General features: G+C 44.5%; 1 protein-coding gene across 1 annotated transcript; it reads left to right on the top strand.

Moving 5' to 3' along the window:
• Positions 1-109: 109 nt before the first annotated feature.
• On the top strand, positions 110-16,103 carry LOC311122179 (transferrin receptor protein 1-like; the record flags this gene model as incomplete). The annotated part of the gene is made up of 11 exons (XM_084196575.1): positions 110-201; positions 2,611-2,668; positions 5,514-5,733; positions 5,966-6,143; positions 12,288-12,425; positions 14,047-14,134; positions 14,359-14,484; positions 14,584-14,679; positions 14,998-15,137; positions 15,596-15,765; positions 15,984-16,103. Coding segments are annotated over exons 2-11 (1,321 nt in total), but the record flags the coding sequence as incomplete, so codon positions are not given.
• Positions 16,104-16,376: the final 273 nt, after the last annotated feature.

Consider the following 16,376-nt stretch of genomic DNA (forward strand, 5'->3'; position numbering starts at 1 on the left):
AAATGTTTGTGTGTGTGTGTGTGTGTGTGTGTGTGTGTGTAGGGGGAGGGGTAGTGTACGTGATCCCGGAAGTACCGGCAAGTACGCATCCCTATCCAAAAGCAGAGGGCAGAGCATGAGCAGCGCGTGGTGTGACCTAAAACTGACAGTCAGTGGAGAAAAGTGACTCACTAGCTATAGTAGAAAGCTAGCTATCTAAAGGTAAAACTGGGTTTTTTATTCAACAGTCACTTTTATTGTAATGTTTTAAAAATAAGCTGTAGCAAAAATAATTGCTGTGCTAGCTACAACTGTCTAGTGTCTGGCTGTAAGGTTAACTAGCTAGCTACAGTAGCCGACTAAAAACTGAACGATTTAAGATGGATACATAAATAAAGTTGAATTTAATCGGCTACTAGCTAGCAAACTAAGTTACACCTATCATTTTATGGTTATGTCCCTTTCAAGTTGTCATAAGAATATAGCTAGCTACCTATTTATGATTATTATTATTAGCCAGCTAGCCATAAAAGCGGCGTATGGTCGCTGTAGCCATGTGAACAGGGCCTGGCAGTCCGTACGACTTCGTTGCCATAGCTAGATGTCAAACTGCTTCTTTTAGCTAGCTAACTCCGAATACAGTATTGCAATATGCAACGTTAAACTGTAGTTTGGTCCTAAATTGGTGTAGAGGTCTTTCTAAGGACATCTGGCAGATTTATCTTTGAACTAAAATCTGCCAGATTGCGGCCTGCAATTCGGGGTGTTCCTGCATGTGGGAATTTCTGCGTCTGCAGGAACCCCTCTTTATACTTATATTGGTCCATTTTTAAGTTAGGACAGGCAGGAGGCGGGGGCGCTCCAGTACAGTAGGTGCGTTAATGCACTAACGTTGGATGCCAGCCGCGGATAACAACGGTAGGTAGCCGTACGGTGTACTTCGCTCCCATGTATCAGGCACTGTTTTCCTGCAGTTCTGTTAATGATGGCGAGGGCAGGTGTTCAAGAGCTAAGGACACTGGCTACCGGTGTCACTCCCGCTAGCTAGCAAGTAGGCGGGGGCGAAAACTCAGATAATACTTTTATTTCCTGATTGACCCACATTCAAGTGTCACACAAGCATGAATATGTCGTGCTCGAGGGAGAACGCCCCGAATTGCGGGCTTCAGTTGCACACTGTTGCATAATATAAATAGTCTCAGGGGATGTGAGGTGTTGTTAGCTTGCTAGCACCCATATGCAATATCGTAAAGACATGATGATGATGGTGTGTGTGTTTAGTAGGGGTGTGCTGTCTTCTTTAGAGCCAGTATTCCCCACTTGTGATTCTCACACATGGTGTGTGTGTGGGAGGGGCGGTGTAGAACTGGTTCTGAGGGCTGTGTGTGTTCTCTCGCCAACCATGCGGAAAATGCAGTGAAAATGGTTGATCATTTCCTGGTTCTGAGTTTGGCTACGGCTCAGTCGGTTTAGAGATAGATGATGTTCAGGTTATGAGTTTCGTAGCCTTGCCCCAGATCTTGTTTTGCTGTATGGCCTTTAATGCTGTGATGCTCGGTGAATCCCAGACCACCCCCTCGCCCTTACCAACTCACATGGAGGGCCTTCCGTTGTCACGTGTTGCTGACGAAACTCCGAGGGTGACTTCCATAGAGTTGCTAGGGGATCAATAAACCCATCAACTTTGGGATATACTCCTGACTTGAATGATGCAATTCATGTTCCACTTTGAAATAATAAAACAAGCATGACATTCAAATTAACAAATTCCCCCTGTTGTTTTCCAAGATATAAACCTCAGTATCAGTTAAATGTTTAATTTGGGAGGTATTTAATTTGTTAAATGTGTCAAGCCTTGAAATCAGACTAACAAATGCATGTGGAATGTGCGCATCGGGATAGCACTAAGCTCTGGAGCCGGCTGGCTTGGCACCTACATTAGATCATTTTCACTTCCTCAGCTTTGGGACACTTGTGCATATGGTGGCGGTGGTGCGCGAGAGGAAGGGGGTGATTTGGGATTCAGCCTTTTTTGGCTCCTGTGTGTGTTTTGGCTCCAGTGTGAGAGAAGGCCAAGGTCCAGGCTAGTGTTTAGTCTTTGCAAGAGATGGGGAATATCATAGGCGGGAAGGAAGGTCTGTCTGTCTCTATCACACACAATCTCTTGTGTTGAGTCATTTGTGGTGTCGGTTGGAAGCAGAAGTATTTCTGTGTCGGTTTGTGGCTTTGATTGTAACTTCCTGCCTGATGTAACCTGGGCTTGAAACACACACTTATGTGTGTCACCTAAACTCTGTGTATTTACAGAACACACATTCCTGGGCCTGATGTTGTAGCTCTGGTACAGTGAATGGCTGCTCTGTTTTGTTCAAAACATTGAATTGTGATGGAAACAAGAAACATGATGGAAACCAATCCAACAAAGTCCATGAGGGGGAGTGAAGAGGTGTACATTTCAGGAAGAAACGGAATGAGGATTTAACCTCAAATGACTTTAGAATAACCTGTTCTCGCTCTCTTTCTCTCTACGTCCTTCTTACCCTCCCTCTATCTTCTGTCTCCCTCCCTCTATCTTCTGTCTCCCTCCCTCTATCTTTCTGTCTCCCTCCCTCTATCTTTCTGTCTCTCTAGCTACCATCATATCATGGCAGCAACTATCAATCAAGCAAGGTCGGCACTTTCCAGAATGGTGAGGGTCTTTTCTTTTTTCCTATGTGTACTATGAGTTCCGTAGAACACTAACGCACAACTGGGCTCACACCCTCCTATACAAACGCACATACAGCTAGATAAAACACACATTCAGCCAAATACTGAACAAAAATATAAACGCAACATGTAAAGTGTTGGTCCCAGCTGAAATAAAATATACCAGAAATTTTCCGTATGCACAAAAAGCTTATTTCTCTCAAATGTTGTGCACAAATTTGTTTACATCCCTGTTAGTGAGCATTTCTCCTTTGCCAAGATAATCCATCCACCTGATAGGTGTGGCATATCAAGAAGCTGATTAAACAACATGATCATTACACAGGTGCACCTTGTGCTGGGGACAATAAAAGGCCACTCTAAAATGGGCAGTTTTGTCAACCAACACAACGCCACAGATGTTTCAAGTTTTTGACTGCAGGAATGTCCACCAGAGCTGTTGCCAGATAATTTAATGTTAATTTCTCTACCATAAGCTGCCTCCCAACGTTTTTTTAGAGAATTTGGCAGTACCTCCAACTGGCCTCACAACTGCAGACGTGTATGGCTTCGTGTGGGAGAGCGGTTTGCTGATGTCAACGTTGTGAACAGAGTGCACCATTGTGGGGTTATGGTATGAGCAGGCATAAGCTACGGACAACGAACACAATTGCATTTTCTCTATGGCAATTTGAATGCACAGAGATACCGTGATAAGATCCTGAGCCCATTGTCTTGCCATTCATCCGCCGCCATCACCTCATGTTTCAGCATGATAATGCACAGCCCCATGTCACAAGGATCTGTACACAATTCCTGGAAGCTGAAAATATCCCAGTTCTTCCATGGCCTGCATACTCATCAGACATGTCACCCATTGAGCATGTTTGGGATGCTCTGGGTCAACGTGTACGACAGCATGTTCCAGTTCCCACCAATATCCAGCAGCTTCGTACAACCATTGAAGAGGAGTGGGACAACATTCCATAGGCCACAATCAACAGCCTGATCAACTCTATGTGAAGGAGATGTGTTGCGCTGCATGAGGCAAATGGTGGTCACACCAGGTACTGATAGGTTTTCTGATCCACGCCCCCTTTTTTAAAGGTATCTATTACCAACAGATGCATATCGGTATTCCCAGTCATGTGAAATCCATAGATTAGGGCCTAATTTATTTATTTAAATTGACTGATTTCCTTATACACTGCTCAAAAAAAGAAAGGGAACACTTAAACAACACAATGTAACTCCAAGTCAATCACACTTCTATGAAATCAAACTGTCCACTTAGGAAGCAACACTGATTGACAATACATTTCACATGCTGTTGTGCAAATGGAATAGACAACAGGTGGAAATTATAGGCAATTAGCAAGACACCCCCAATAAAGGACTGGTTTTGCAGGTGGTGACCACAGACCTCTTCTCAGTTCCTATTCTTCCTGGCTGATGTTTTGGTCACTTTTGAATGCTGGCGGTGCTTTCACTCTAGTGGTAGCATGAGACAGAGTCTACAACCCACACAAGTAGCTCAGGTAGTGCAGCTCATCCAGGATGGCACATCAATGCGAGCTGTGGCAAGAAGGTTTGCTGTTTCTGTCAGCGTAGTGTCCAGAGCATGGAGGCACTACCAGGAGACAGGCCAGTACATCAGGAGACATGGAGGAGGCCATAGGAGGGCAACAACCCAGTAGCAGGACTGCTACCTCCGCCTTTGTGCAAGGAGGAGCAGGAGGAGCACTGCCAGAGCCCTGCAAAATGACCTCCAGCAGGCCACAAATGTGCATGTGTCTGCTCAAACGGTCAGAAACAGACTCCATGAGGGTGGTATGAGGGCCCGACGTCCACAGGTGGGGGTTGTGCTTACAGCCCAACACCGTGCAGGACGTTTGGCATTTGCCAGAGAACACCAAGATTGGCAAATTCGCCACTGGCACCCTGTGCTCTTCACAGATGAAAGCAGGTTCACACTGAGCACGTGACAGACGTGACAGTCTGGAGACGCCATGGAGAACGTTCTGCTGCCTGCAACATCCTCCAGCATGACCGGTTTGGCGGTGGGTCAGTCTCGCCAGAGGTAGCCTGACTGCCATTAGGTACCAAGATGAGATTCTCAGACCCCTTGTGAGACCATATGCTGGTGCGGTTGGCCCTGGGTTCCTCCTAATGCAAGACAATGCTAGACCTAATGTGGCTGGAGTGTGTCAGCAGTTCCTGCAAGAGGAAGGCATTGATGCTATAGACTGGCCCGCCCATTCCCCAGACCTGAATCCAATTGAGCACATCTGGGACATCATGTCTCGCTCCATCCACCAACGCCACATTGCACCACAGACTGTCCAGGAGTTGGCGGATGCTTTAGTCCAGGTCTGGGAGGAGATCCCTCAGGAGACCATCCGCCACCTCATCAGGAGCATGCCCAGGCGTTGTAGGGAGGTCATACAGGCACGTGGAGGCCACACACACTACTGAGCCTCATTTTGACTTGTTTTAAGGACATTACATCAAAGTTGGATCAGCCTGTAGTGTGGTCTTCCACTTTAATTTTGAGGGTGACTCCAAATCCAGACCTCCATGGGTTGATAAATTTGATTTCCATTGATAATTTGTGTGTGATTTTGTTGTCAGCACATTCAACTATGTAAAGAAAAAAGTATTTAATAAGATTATTTCATTCATTCAGATCTAGGATGTGTTATTTTAGTGTTCCCTTTATTTTTTTGAGCAGTGTATGAACTGTAACACAGTCAAATCTTTGAAATTGTTGCATATTGCGTTTATTTTTGTTCAGTGTAAGTCAAGTGTGTGAGTCTCTGTGTGTGTGTGTGTGTGTGTGTGTGCAGTTTAACAGTGAGCGGTACAGCCGCTTCACTCTGCAGTCGTACGAAGAGAGAGATGGAGGGAGCCATGTGGAGGTGAAGCTGTCTGATGATGTAGATGACCACACCCCCTCTGAGCAGGCGGGCCAACCAGGGGGCTCTCCCTCATACAGGCCCCGCCCCCAGCAAAACTACCGCAACGTGTGTTACCTGGCTCTCGGAACCCTCTTCATCTTCATCATTGGTACATACTCTTCCTCACACTCTTTTTTTTATTTATTTGTCACACTCACCCTCTCTCCCTGGGCGAGTTCGTTTTGCATCACCTGGTGCAGTTTACACATTTTAGACCCTTCCATTGGTCCAACAGTGAAATCTCCAGCCACCTGGGGCACCTGGCGACGCAAAACTAATTCATCCACTCTCTCTTGTTTCACTCTCTATAACCAATCCCTGCTTCCGTTTCTCTGTTTCAGGTTATCTGATTGGCTATGTGAGCCACCGCTCTCCCCGCCAGGAGCCGATCACTTGTGATTCTGAGCAGGAAGTGGGCGTGGCTGAAGAGGCTGTAGTAGAATCCTCTCTATCCTGGAATGACATCACCAGCTTGCTGGCACAGAGACTGACTCCTGACGCCTTCAACAGCAGACTGAGGTACTTACACATAGGGCAGTTGACCGTATTACCACCACAGTGGCATTCACCAGTCATGACTGCAGTCAAATTCACTGTGACTGTTGATCATGGTAATCCTATCCAATTCTGCCAAATGAATGTCGCTATCAAACTTGCAAATGGCCCTCGCTAATGGCCTGGTACTCAGCGCTCTATTGTCCCTCTAATCACTCTCTAAACACTTGATGATTGAATTTGAATGAATCTGAATATTGAAGACAAATGGTGATGGGAGTTAGAGCTCCCATTCCGAAATAGACACGGGAAACCCTGGACCCAATATGAATAAATGCATTTTTTTAACCTGTCCCGAACGGACCTGAAGGACAACCGATCCGAGTGAGGGAAGCAGCAGAAAAGCCTATTGTTTTGCTACTTTCTTAAACCGGAGCCATGGAGAAAGGGAGAGAGAGCGAGCAGCTGTAGCCTATTAGGGAGCGGAGGCCGTGTGGTTTGTGGAAGACACAGGAGGCTCGGACGTGCACGGAGGGAGAGACCGCAACCACTGTTATCTCGTGCTAGACTAACTTCTTGCTATTTATTTATCATCCCATCCGATTGCATATTACCTGTCTTGACTGCATCAAACTGAGAGAAGCTAGCTAATTGAGGCTAGCCATAATGTTACTCCTCTTCTCACCGTCCTACAGTTAGCCTACACATAACAACAACTCCATTCAGATTATAAATAGCAGCCTAGCTGTTGGCTTTTGGTCATTGTAGCCTTTCTTTCTCATTTCACTTTTAATTCTGTCATTTTAATTCCATTATCCATTGATTAGATATCCTCTAACTTGCTTGCCACACAAGCAGAGCAACAATGCACTTGTCTCTCTATCTCTGCGGAAAGGATCAGAGCGCATGCCTATTTTGTGACTTTTCCAAATCATTAATAATAATAATATAATAATAATATATTATAATAATATAATTATAATAATAATATAATAATATAATAATATATAATATGCCATTTAGCAGACGCTTTTATCCAAAGCGACTTACAGTCGTGCGTGCATACATTTTTGTGTATGGGTGGTCCCGGGGATCGAACCCACTACCTTGGCGTTACAAGCGCCGTGCTCTACCAGCTGAGCTACAGGGTTGCATCATGCAACCCTTACATTTTGATTTCTAAGACATTCCCAGGTTTACAGGCCTATCACAACTAAATAACTCATGGATTTATTGTGATGGTTAGGGCTGGGCAGTATACCGTATTTTATGATATACCGGTATTGATGCACAGACCAGTTTGGGTTTTTACTTTACCTTCTATAACGGTATTTGAATGTTTCATTTGTTAAATATGATAAGCCATGTGTAACGTCCATTTTTATAGTTTACTCTGCTACTTGAATCATCGCTCTATGTCGCTTTCCACACAAATGTTATTTATTAATTTTTTATTTCACCTTTATTTAACCAGGTAAGCCAGTTGAGAACAAGTTCTCATTTACAACTGCGACCTGGCCAAGATAAAGCAAAGCAGTGCGATAAAAACAACAACACAGAGTTACATATGGGGTAAACAAAACAAAGTCAAAAATACAACAGAAAATATTTATACAGTGTGTGCGAATGTAGTAAGTTATGGAGGTAAGGCAATAAATAGGCCATAGTGCAAAATAGTTACAATTACGTATTAACACTGGAATGATAGATGTGCAAAAGATGATGTGCAAATAGAGATACTGGGGTGCAAAATAAATAACAATATGGGGATGAGGTAGTTGGGTGGGCTAATTTCACAATGGCTGTGTACAGGTGCAGTGATCGGTAAGCTGCTCTGACAACTGATGCTTAAAGTTAGTGAGGGAGATAAGAGTCTCCAGCTTCAGAGATTTTTGCAGTTCGTTCCAGTCATTGGCAGCAGAGAACTGGATGGAATGGCGGCCAAAGGAGGTGTTGGCTTTGGGGATGACCAGTGAGATATACCTGCTGGAGCGCAGACTACGGGTGGGTGTTGCTATGGTGACCAGTGAGCTAAGATAAGACAGGGATTTGCCTAGCAGTGATTTTATAGATGACCTGGAGCCAGTGGGTTTGGCAACGAATATGTAGTGAGGGCCACCCAACAAGAGTGTACAGGTCACAATGGTGGGTAGTATATGGGGCTTTGGTGACAAAACAAAAGTAGAGTGTTGGAGGCTATTTTGTAAATGACAACGCCGAAGTCAAGGATCGGTAGGATAGTCAGTTTTACGAGGGCATGTTTGGCAGCATGAGTGAAGGAGGCTTTGTTGCGAAATAGGAAGACGATTCTAGATCTAACTTTTGATTGGAGATGCTTAATGTGAGTCTGGAAGGAGAGTTTACAGTCTAACCAGACACCTAGGTATTTGTAGTTGTCCACATACTCTAGGTCAGAACCGCCGAGAGTAGTGATTCTAGTCGGGTGGGCGGGTGCAAGCAGCGTTCGGTTGAAGAGCATGCATTTAGTTTTACTAGTGTTTAAGAGCAGTTGGAGGCTACGGAAGGAGTGTTGTATGGCGTTGAAGCTCGTTTGGAGGTTTGTTAACACAGTCTCCAATGAAGGGCCAGATATATACCAAATGGTGTCGTCCGCAGAGAGGTGGATCCGAGTGTCACCAGCAGCAAGAGCGACATCATTGATATACACAGAGAATAGAGTCGGCCCGAGAATTGAACCCTGTGGCACCCCCATAGAGACTGCCAGAGGTCCAGACAACAGGCCCTCCGATTTGACACATTGAACTCTATCTGAGAAGTAGTTGGTGAACCAGGCGAGGCAGTCATTTGAGAAACCAAGGCTATTTAGTCTGCCAATAAGAATGCGGTGGTTGACAGAGTCGAAAGCCTTGGCCAGGTCGATGAAGATGGCTGCGCAGTACTGTCTTTTATCGATCGCGGTTATGATATCGTTTAGGACCTTGAGCATGGCTGAAGTGCACCCATGACTAGCTCGGAAACCGGATTGCATAGCGGAGAAGGTACGGTGGGATTCGAAATGGTCGGTGATCTGTTTGTTAACTTGGCTTTCAAATACTTTCGAAAGGCAGGGCAGGATGGATAAAGGTCTGTAACAGTTTGGATCTAGAGTGTCACCCCCTTTGAAGAGGGGGATGACCGCGGCAGCTTTCCAAACTCTGGGGATCTCAGACGTTACGAAAGAGGTTGAACAGGCTAGTAATAGGGGTTGCAACAATTTCGGCGGCTAATTTTAGAAAGAAAGGGTCCAGATTGTCTAGCCGGGGGGGGGGGCAAGTTGCAGCGGGGGGTACAGAGCTGGTCGGGGTAGTGGTAGCCAGGTGGAAAGCATGGCCAGCCGTAGCAAAATGCTTGTTGACATTCTCGATAATTGTAGATTTATCGGTGGTGACAGTGTTTCCTAGCCTCAGTGCAGTGGGCGTTGGGAGGAGGTGCTCTTATTCTCCATGGACTTTACAGTGTCCCAAAACTTTTTGGAGTTAGTGCTACAGGATGCACATTTCTGTTTGAAAAAGCTAGCCTTTGCTTTCCTAACTGATTGTGTATATTGGTTCCTGACTTCCCTGAAAAGTTGCATATCGCGGGAGCTGTTCGATGCTAATGCAGTACGCCAGAGGATGTTTTTGTGCTGGTCAAGGGCAGTCAAGTCTGAGGAGAACCAGGGCTATATCTGTTCTTAGTTCTGAATTTTTTGAATGGGGCATGCTTATTTAAGATTGAGAGGAAAGCACTTTTAAAGAACAACCAGGCATCCTCTACTGACGGAATGAGGTCAATATCCATCCAGGATACCCGGGCCAGGTCAATTAGAAAGGCCTTCTCGCTAAAGTGTTTTAGTGAGCATTTGACAGTGATAGGGGTGGTCGTTTGACCGCGGACCCATTACGGACGCAGGCAATAAGGCAGTGATCGCTGAGATCCTGGTTGAAGACAGCGAAGGTGTATTTAGAGGGTGAATTTGTCAGGATGATAGTTATGAGGGTGCCCATGTTTACAGATTTAGGGTTGTACCTGGTAGGTTAGTTTATGATTTGTGTAAGATTGAAGGGATTTAGTTTAGATTGTAGGTTGGCCGGGGTGTTAAGCATATCCCAGTTTAGGTCACCAAGCAGTACGAACTCTGAGGATAGATGGGGGACCTAGTCCCGCCCCCTGTCACTCAAGGAGGGCATTTGTTGTTCCTCGACCAGTAGACACTTGCGTTCAGTCTACATGGTCAATGCAGAATTGTTGATGACAATGATGCTGTTTCCACTTTGCTTCTTATTAATATAAATCCACAAGCGTTCTATAATTACACTATTTGTTTGTGTTTCTTACATCTGCCAAAAGTTTGTTGGTCTTAGCAAGTTGTGGCTAAATCGCGTTAGTCGCTAATGCTAATAGCTAACGTTAGTTAGCTAGCTAGCTAATAAATGTACAGAGTCGGAGTAAATGTAGCTAGCTATACAGCCTGATACCAGTAATGGTGTAGGCCTAAATCAGCATTTTGTTCGTGCAACAGTATCTTCTAAATCAAAGAGGAATAGGCGAAGAATGAATATGTTAGCTACATAATGTAGCTAAGAGAAAGATTATAGAGTCCCCTAGGAAACACTGATCAACACTTTGGTTCCTACCCTGTCACAATAACTCCTCCTTGGCATTTTCATTTGTTGTCATGTCAAACAACAATGTATTCAAAGTGCCCACTATTATATTCTAACTAACTATATTATATTTTAACTCTATTTCCATAATTCCAACAGTTCACCCAAGTGTTTTGTTCTAAATTGCAAGTCAAATCACAATTGCAACATTTTGAAAAAAATAAGGCCTAGATTGTTTGCCTGTATTGTGCAGCCCAACATGGCAGTGTGGAAATTATATCAAATGAGTGCAAGAAATGCAGAAATTGGTGAAAATACAGAAAATGTTGGTTTAAGTTAAATTGAACAGTATAAAACATTCAGAATGGAGAAAGACCCTTCGGAATCACTTAGAATGTAAGACCAATCGGAATCACTTAGAATGTAAGACCAATCGGAATCACTTAGAATGTAAGACCCATCGGAATCACTTAGAATGTAAGACCCATCGGAATCACTTAGAATGTAAGACCCATCGGAATCACTTAGAATGTAAGACCCATCGGAATCACTTAGAATGTAAGACCCATCGGAATCACTTAGAATGTAAGACCCATCGGAATCACTTAGAATGTAAGACCCATCGGAATCACTTAGAATGTAAGACCCATCGGAATCACTTAGAATGTATGTGTTGCCACCCTAGGGTCACGCACTACTTATAAAGCAAATGTAGAACTTGTATTATTCAAAAACATAAAATACCGTCATACTATAAAAAATTTGAAAAATACCGTGATATGATATTTTGGCCATATTGCCCATCCCTAGTGATGGTGTAGGCCCTCAAACTCAACTCTGGACCTCCAAGCCAGTTCCACTGTGTTTTTTCATTGTTCCCCTCTATTCAGGGACTGATTTAGACCTGGGACACCAGGTGTGTGCAATTAATTATCAGGTAGAACAGAAAACCAGCAGGCTCCGGACCTCGTAGGGTAAGAGTTGAGTACCCCTTGTGTAGGCTATAGGTCCATTTTCAGTACACAACATACTGACGTCACGCACAAATGCCCGCGACTTTTGGCTGCATTAAGAAAGCCATCGGCATCTGGTTGAACTGGTTGACGTTTAAGTGTTTTTAAAGTATAATTCAGTTGATTTGCGATGATGACACAAACATTGTATTAAGCAAAACATTCATGCAAGCCTTAAAATCCAATTATAATCCAAAAGTAGTGTGAAATGCACTCATTAGCAACATGTAAATAGAGGCTTTTTTTTCTGGCGTTCTATAAGAACTCCCCCGTGTTCTGCCACCAACTTGTGCGCATCACCCTCGTGCAGCAACGTTTGCAAACACAGAAAGGGGTCTATATTAAATTGATTTATTAAACTTTTTTAAAAGGTAGGTGTTCCAAAGGCGCGCATCAGCGGCTTGTATGCATGGAGGCCCGGTGATGCTAAAAACAAATATGTTAATGGTCAATTACTGTGACACCGACAGTCATTTGCATGACAATTTCCAGCTGACAAAATTACATGACCGTCACAGCCCTACACACACAAATACCTGAAAAGACTAATGATCCCTCTCTCTCTGCAGTGATGTTGAACAGCCAGATCACGAGGCAGGGAGCAGTGGAGACGGCCTTCTGGGAAATCATGTGTTTGACAGCTTTAAGAGTCTGGAGATGGAGCCCTGGACTGATGTACACTATGTCCAACTACAGACACCCAACAGGTACACACACATACAGTGCATTTGGAAAGTATTCAGACCCCTTGACTTTTTACACATTTTGTTACGTTACAGCCTTATTCTAAAATGGATTAAATTGTATTTTTTCCCTCATCAATCTACAAACAATAGCCCATAATGACAAAGCAAAAACAGGTTTTTATAAATTTTTGCAAATGTATTACAAATAAAAAACGGAAATATCACATTTACATAAGTATTCAGAAACTTTACTCAGTACTTTGTTGAAGCACCTTTGGCAGTGAATACAGCCTTGAGTCTTCTTGGGTATGACGCTACAAGCTTGGCACACCTGTATTTGGGGAGTTTCTCCCATTCTTCTCTGCAGATCCTCTCAAGCTCTGTCAGGTTGGATTGCGAGCGACGCTGCACAGCTATTTTCAGGTCTTTCCAGAGATGTTCGATCGGGTTCAAGTCTGGGCTCTTGCTGGGCCACTCAAGGACATTCAGAGACTTGTCCCGAAGCCACTCCTACATTGTCTTGGCTGTGTGCTTAGTGTCGTTGTCCTGTTGGAAGGGGAACCTTCGCCCCAGTGTGAGGTTCTGAGTGCTCTGGAGCAGGTTTTCATCAAGGATCTCTCTGTACCTTGCTCCGTTCATCTTTCCCTCGATCCTGACTAGTCTCCAAGTCCCTGCTGCTGAAAAACATCCCCACAGCATGATACTGCCACCGCCATGCTTCACCGTAGGGATGGTGCCAGATTTCCTCCAGACGTGACACTTGGCATTCGGGCCAAAGAGTTCAATCTTGGTTTCATCAGACCAGATAATCTTGTTTCTCATGGTCTGAGAGTCCTTTAGGTGCCTTTTGGCAAACTCCAAGCGGGCTGTCATGTGCCTTTTACTGAGAAGTGGCTTCCATCTGGCCACTCTACCATAAAGGCCTGATTGGTGGAGTGCTGCAGAGATGGTTGCCCTTCTGGAAGGTTCTCCCATCTCCACAGAGGAACTCTGGAGCTCTGTCAATGACCATCGGGTTCTTGGTCACCTCCCTGACCAAGGCCCGGATTGCTCAGTTTGGCCCGGGCGGCCAGCTCTAGGAAGAGTCTTTGATGGTTCCAAACTTCTTCCATTTAAGAATGATGGAGGCCACTGTTCTTGGGGCCCTTCAATGCTGCAGTCATTTTTTGGTACCCTTCCCCAGATCTGTGCCTCAGCACAATCCTGTCTCGGAGCTCTACGGACAATTCCTTCGACCTCATGGCTTGGTTTTTGCTCTGACATGCACTGTCAACTGTGGGACCTTATATAGACAGGTGTGTGCCTTTCCAAATCATGTCCAATCAATTGGACTCCAATCAAGTTGTAGAAACATCTCAAGGATGGTCAATGGGAACAGGATGCACCAGAGCTCCATTTCGAGTCTCATAGAAAAGGGTCTGAATACTTATGTAAATAAGATATTTCAGTTTAAATATCTAAAAACCTGTTTTCGCTTTGTCATTATAGGGTATTGTGTGTAGATTGATGAGAAAGTTAAAAAATATATATATTTTAGAATAAGGCTGTAACGTAACAAAATGTGGAAAAAGTCAAGGGGTCTGAATGCACTGTAATTCCACCTTGCTTGTAACGTTCTCCTCCCCAATCCCCTTCCCCACAGTGAGAAGCCAAACCGTGTTCTGATTGGCCAAGAAGAGCTGTGCCAGCCTAAGGGCTATCTGGCCTATAGCGCCACAGGAAAAGCTCAGGTCAGCCAATCAGATGTCCACAATTAATTATATTGACTGATCATATTTTTTGATATTTTGGGCCAATATTTTATAGTGTGAAATCGGAGCCAAAATAATCTGTTAGGGTTAAATGCTTGGAAAGTGTCATGTTTGCAACATATTTTCTGCCACATTGAATGTTTGCAATCACAGTTGTTGCCTGAATCTCACAAGGTGGAATTGTTTTGTGTGTCTGTCTGCAGGGCAAGGCAGTGTATGGTAACTATGGGAGACAGGAGGACTTGGTGCTGCTACAGAGTCTGAAGGTTGAGCTGAACGGCACCGTGATTCTACTGAGAGCTACAGGACAGATCAGCCTGGCACAGCAGGTGTGTGTGTGTGTGTGTGTGTGTGTGTGTGTGTGTGTGTGTGTGTGTGTGTGAGTAAGAAAGTGAATTTCAGTGTACTCCTGCGTGTTTGTGTTCCAGGTGGCTAATGTAGCAGCGTTGGGAGTATCTGCTGTGTTGATTTTCCTCGACCCTAAAGACTACAAGTTACAACCAAGTACTGAACTATACGGACATGTGAGTACATACACACTCACACCGCACACCACTGCAAGGTGAATCTTACAGAGCCTGATTCAGAGATGCTGCTTCAACTGCAGCCATTTCAAATCAAATCAAATGTTATTTGCCACATGCGCCGAATACAACAGGTGTAGACCTTACAGTGAAATGCTTACTTACAAGCCCTTAACCAACAATGCAGTTTTAAGAAGAAAAAAAAAGTGATAAGTAAAAATGGCAAATAATTAAAGAGCAGCAGTAAAGTTCTATGTTGATGTTCTATCTGACATTATGTCTCTCATTCTCTGAATGTTCTGTGATGTTCTCCTGTAGGTCCATCTAGGTTCTGGAGACCCCTATACTCCTGGGTTCCCCTCCTTCAACCACACCCAGTTTCCTCCCACCCAGTCCTCTGGTCTGCCCACTGTACTGGCCCAAAGCATTACTGCTGCCACTGCTGCCAAGATACTAACGTAAGACCACACACAAAAAAAAAATAATAATAAATAATAATAATAATATGCCATTTAGCAGACGCTTTTATCCAAAGCGACTTACAATCATGTGCGCATACATTTTTACGTATGGGTGGTCCCGGGGATCGAACCCACTACCCTGGCGTTACAAGCGCCATGCTCTACCAATTGAGCTACAGAGGACCACACACACACACACACACACACACACACACACACACACACACACACACACACACACACACACACACACACACACACACACACACACACACACACACACACACACACACACACACACACACACACACACACACACACACACACACACACACACACACACACAGACACAGACACAGACACAGACACAGACACAGACACAGACACAGACACAGACACAGACACAGACACACAGACACACACACACACACCCTAACTGTTTGATCTCTCCCCAGGCGTATAGGTGGGCCTGAGTCCCCTCTCAGTTTTAAAGGCGAACTGGACAATGTGAAGTACACCGTGGGAGGGGCCAGTAGTGATGATGTCACAGTGGAGGTGAACAGCGTGTTGCAGGACACAGAGATCCACAACGTCTTTGGAGTCATCAAGGGCTTCACTGAGCCAGGTACGTGTTTGCGAGTGCATCCATTTTAGTGTGTGTGACTCGAGCAGGAATCAAGCCTAGGACGCTGGCGTTGCTAACGTCGTGCTCTTTCCAACCAAGCCACACAGACCACTCCAAAAGACGATCTATGAACTCTGTACATTTTTAACAGCAATGTTTAATCTCTATGCACAGTGTTTGTGTTAGTGAGTGGGTTTTGTGTTAATGTTATGGTGTAGATCGATACGTGGTACTGGGGGCTCAGAGGGATGCGTGGGGTCCAGGCTACGCTAAAGCTACTGTCGGAACCACACTGCTGCTGGAGCTGGCTAGAGCTGTGTCTGAGATGGTACACACAGGTAACACACATCAATACATTAACACGCATCAATACATTAACACGCATCAATACGTTAACACACACATCAATACGTTAACACACACATCAACATGTTAACACACACATCAATACGGTAACACACACATCAATACATTAACACGCATCAACACATTAACACACACATCAATACGGTAACACACACATCAATACATTAACACACATCAATACGTTAACACACAGATCAATACGTTAACACACACATCAATACGGTAACACACATCAATACGGTAAC

This window comes from Coregonus lavaretus (assembly GCF_964263955.1).
Source record: "Coregonus lavaretus genome assembly, contig: HAP1_SCAFFOLD_9023, whole genome shotgun sequence".
NCBI lineage: Eukaryota > Metazoa > Chordata > Actinopteri > Salmoniformes > Salmonidae > Coregonus > Coregonus lavaretus.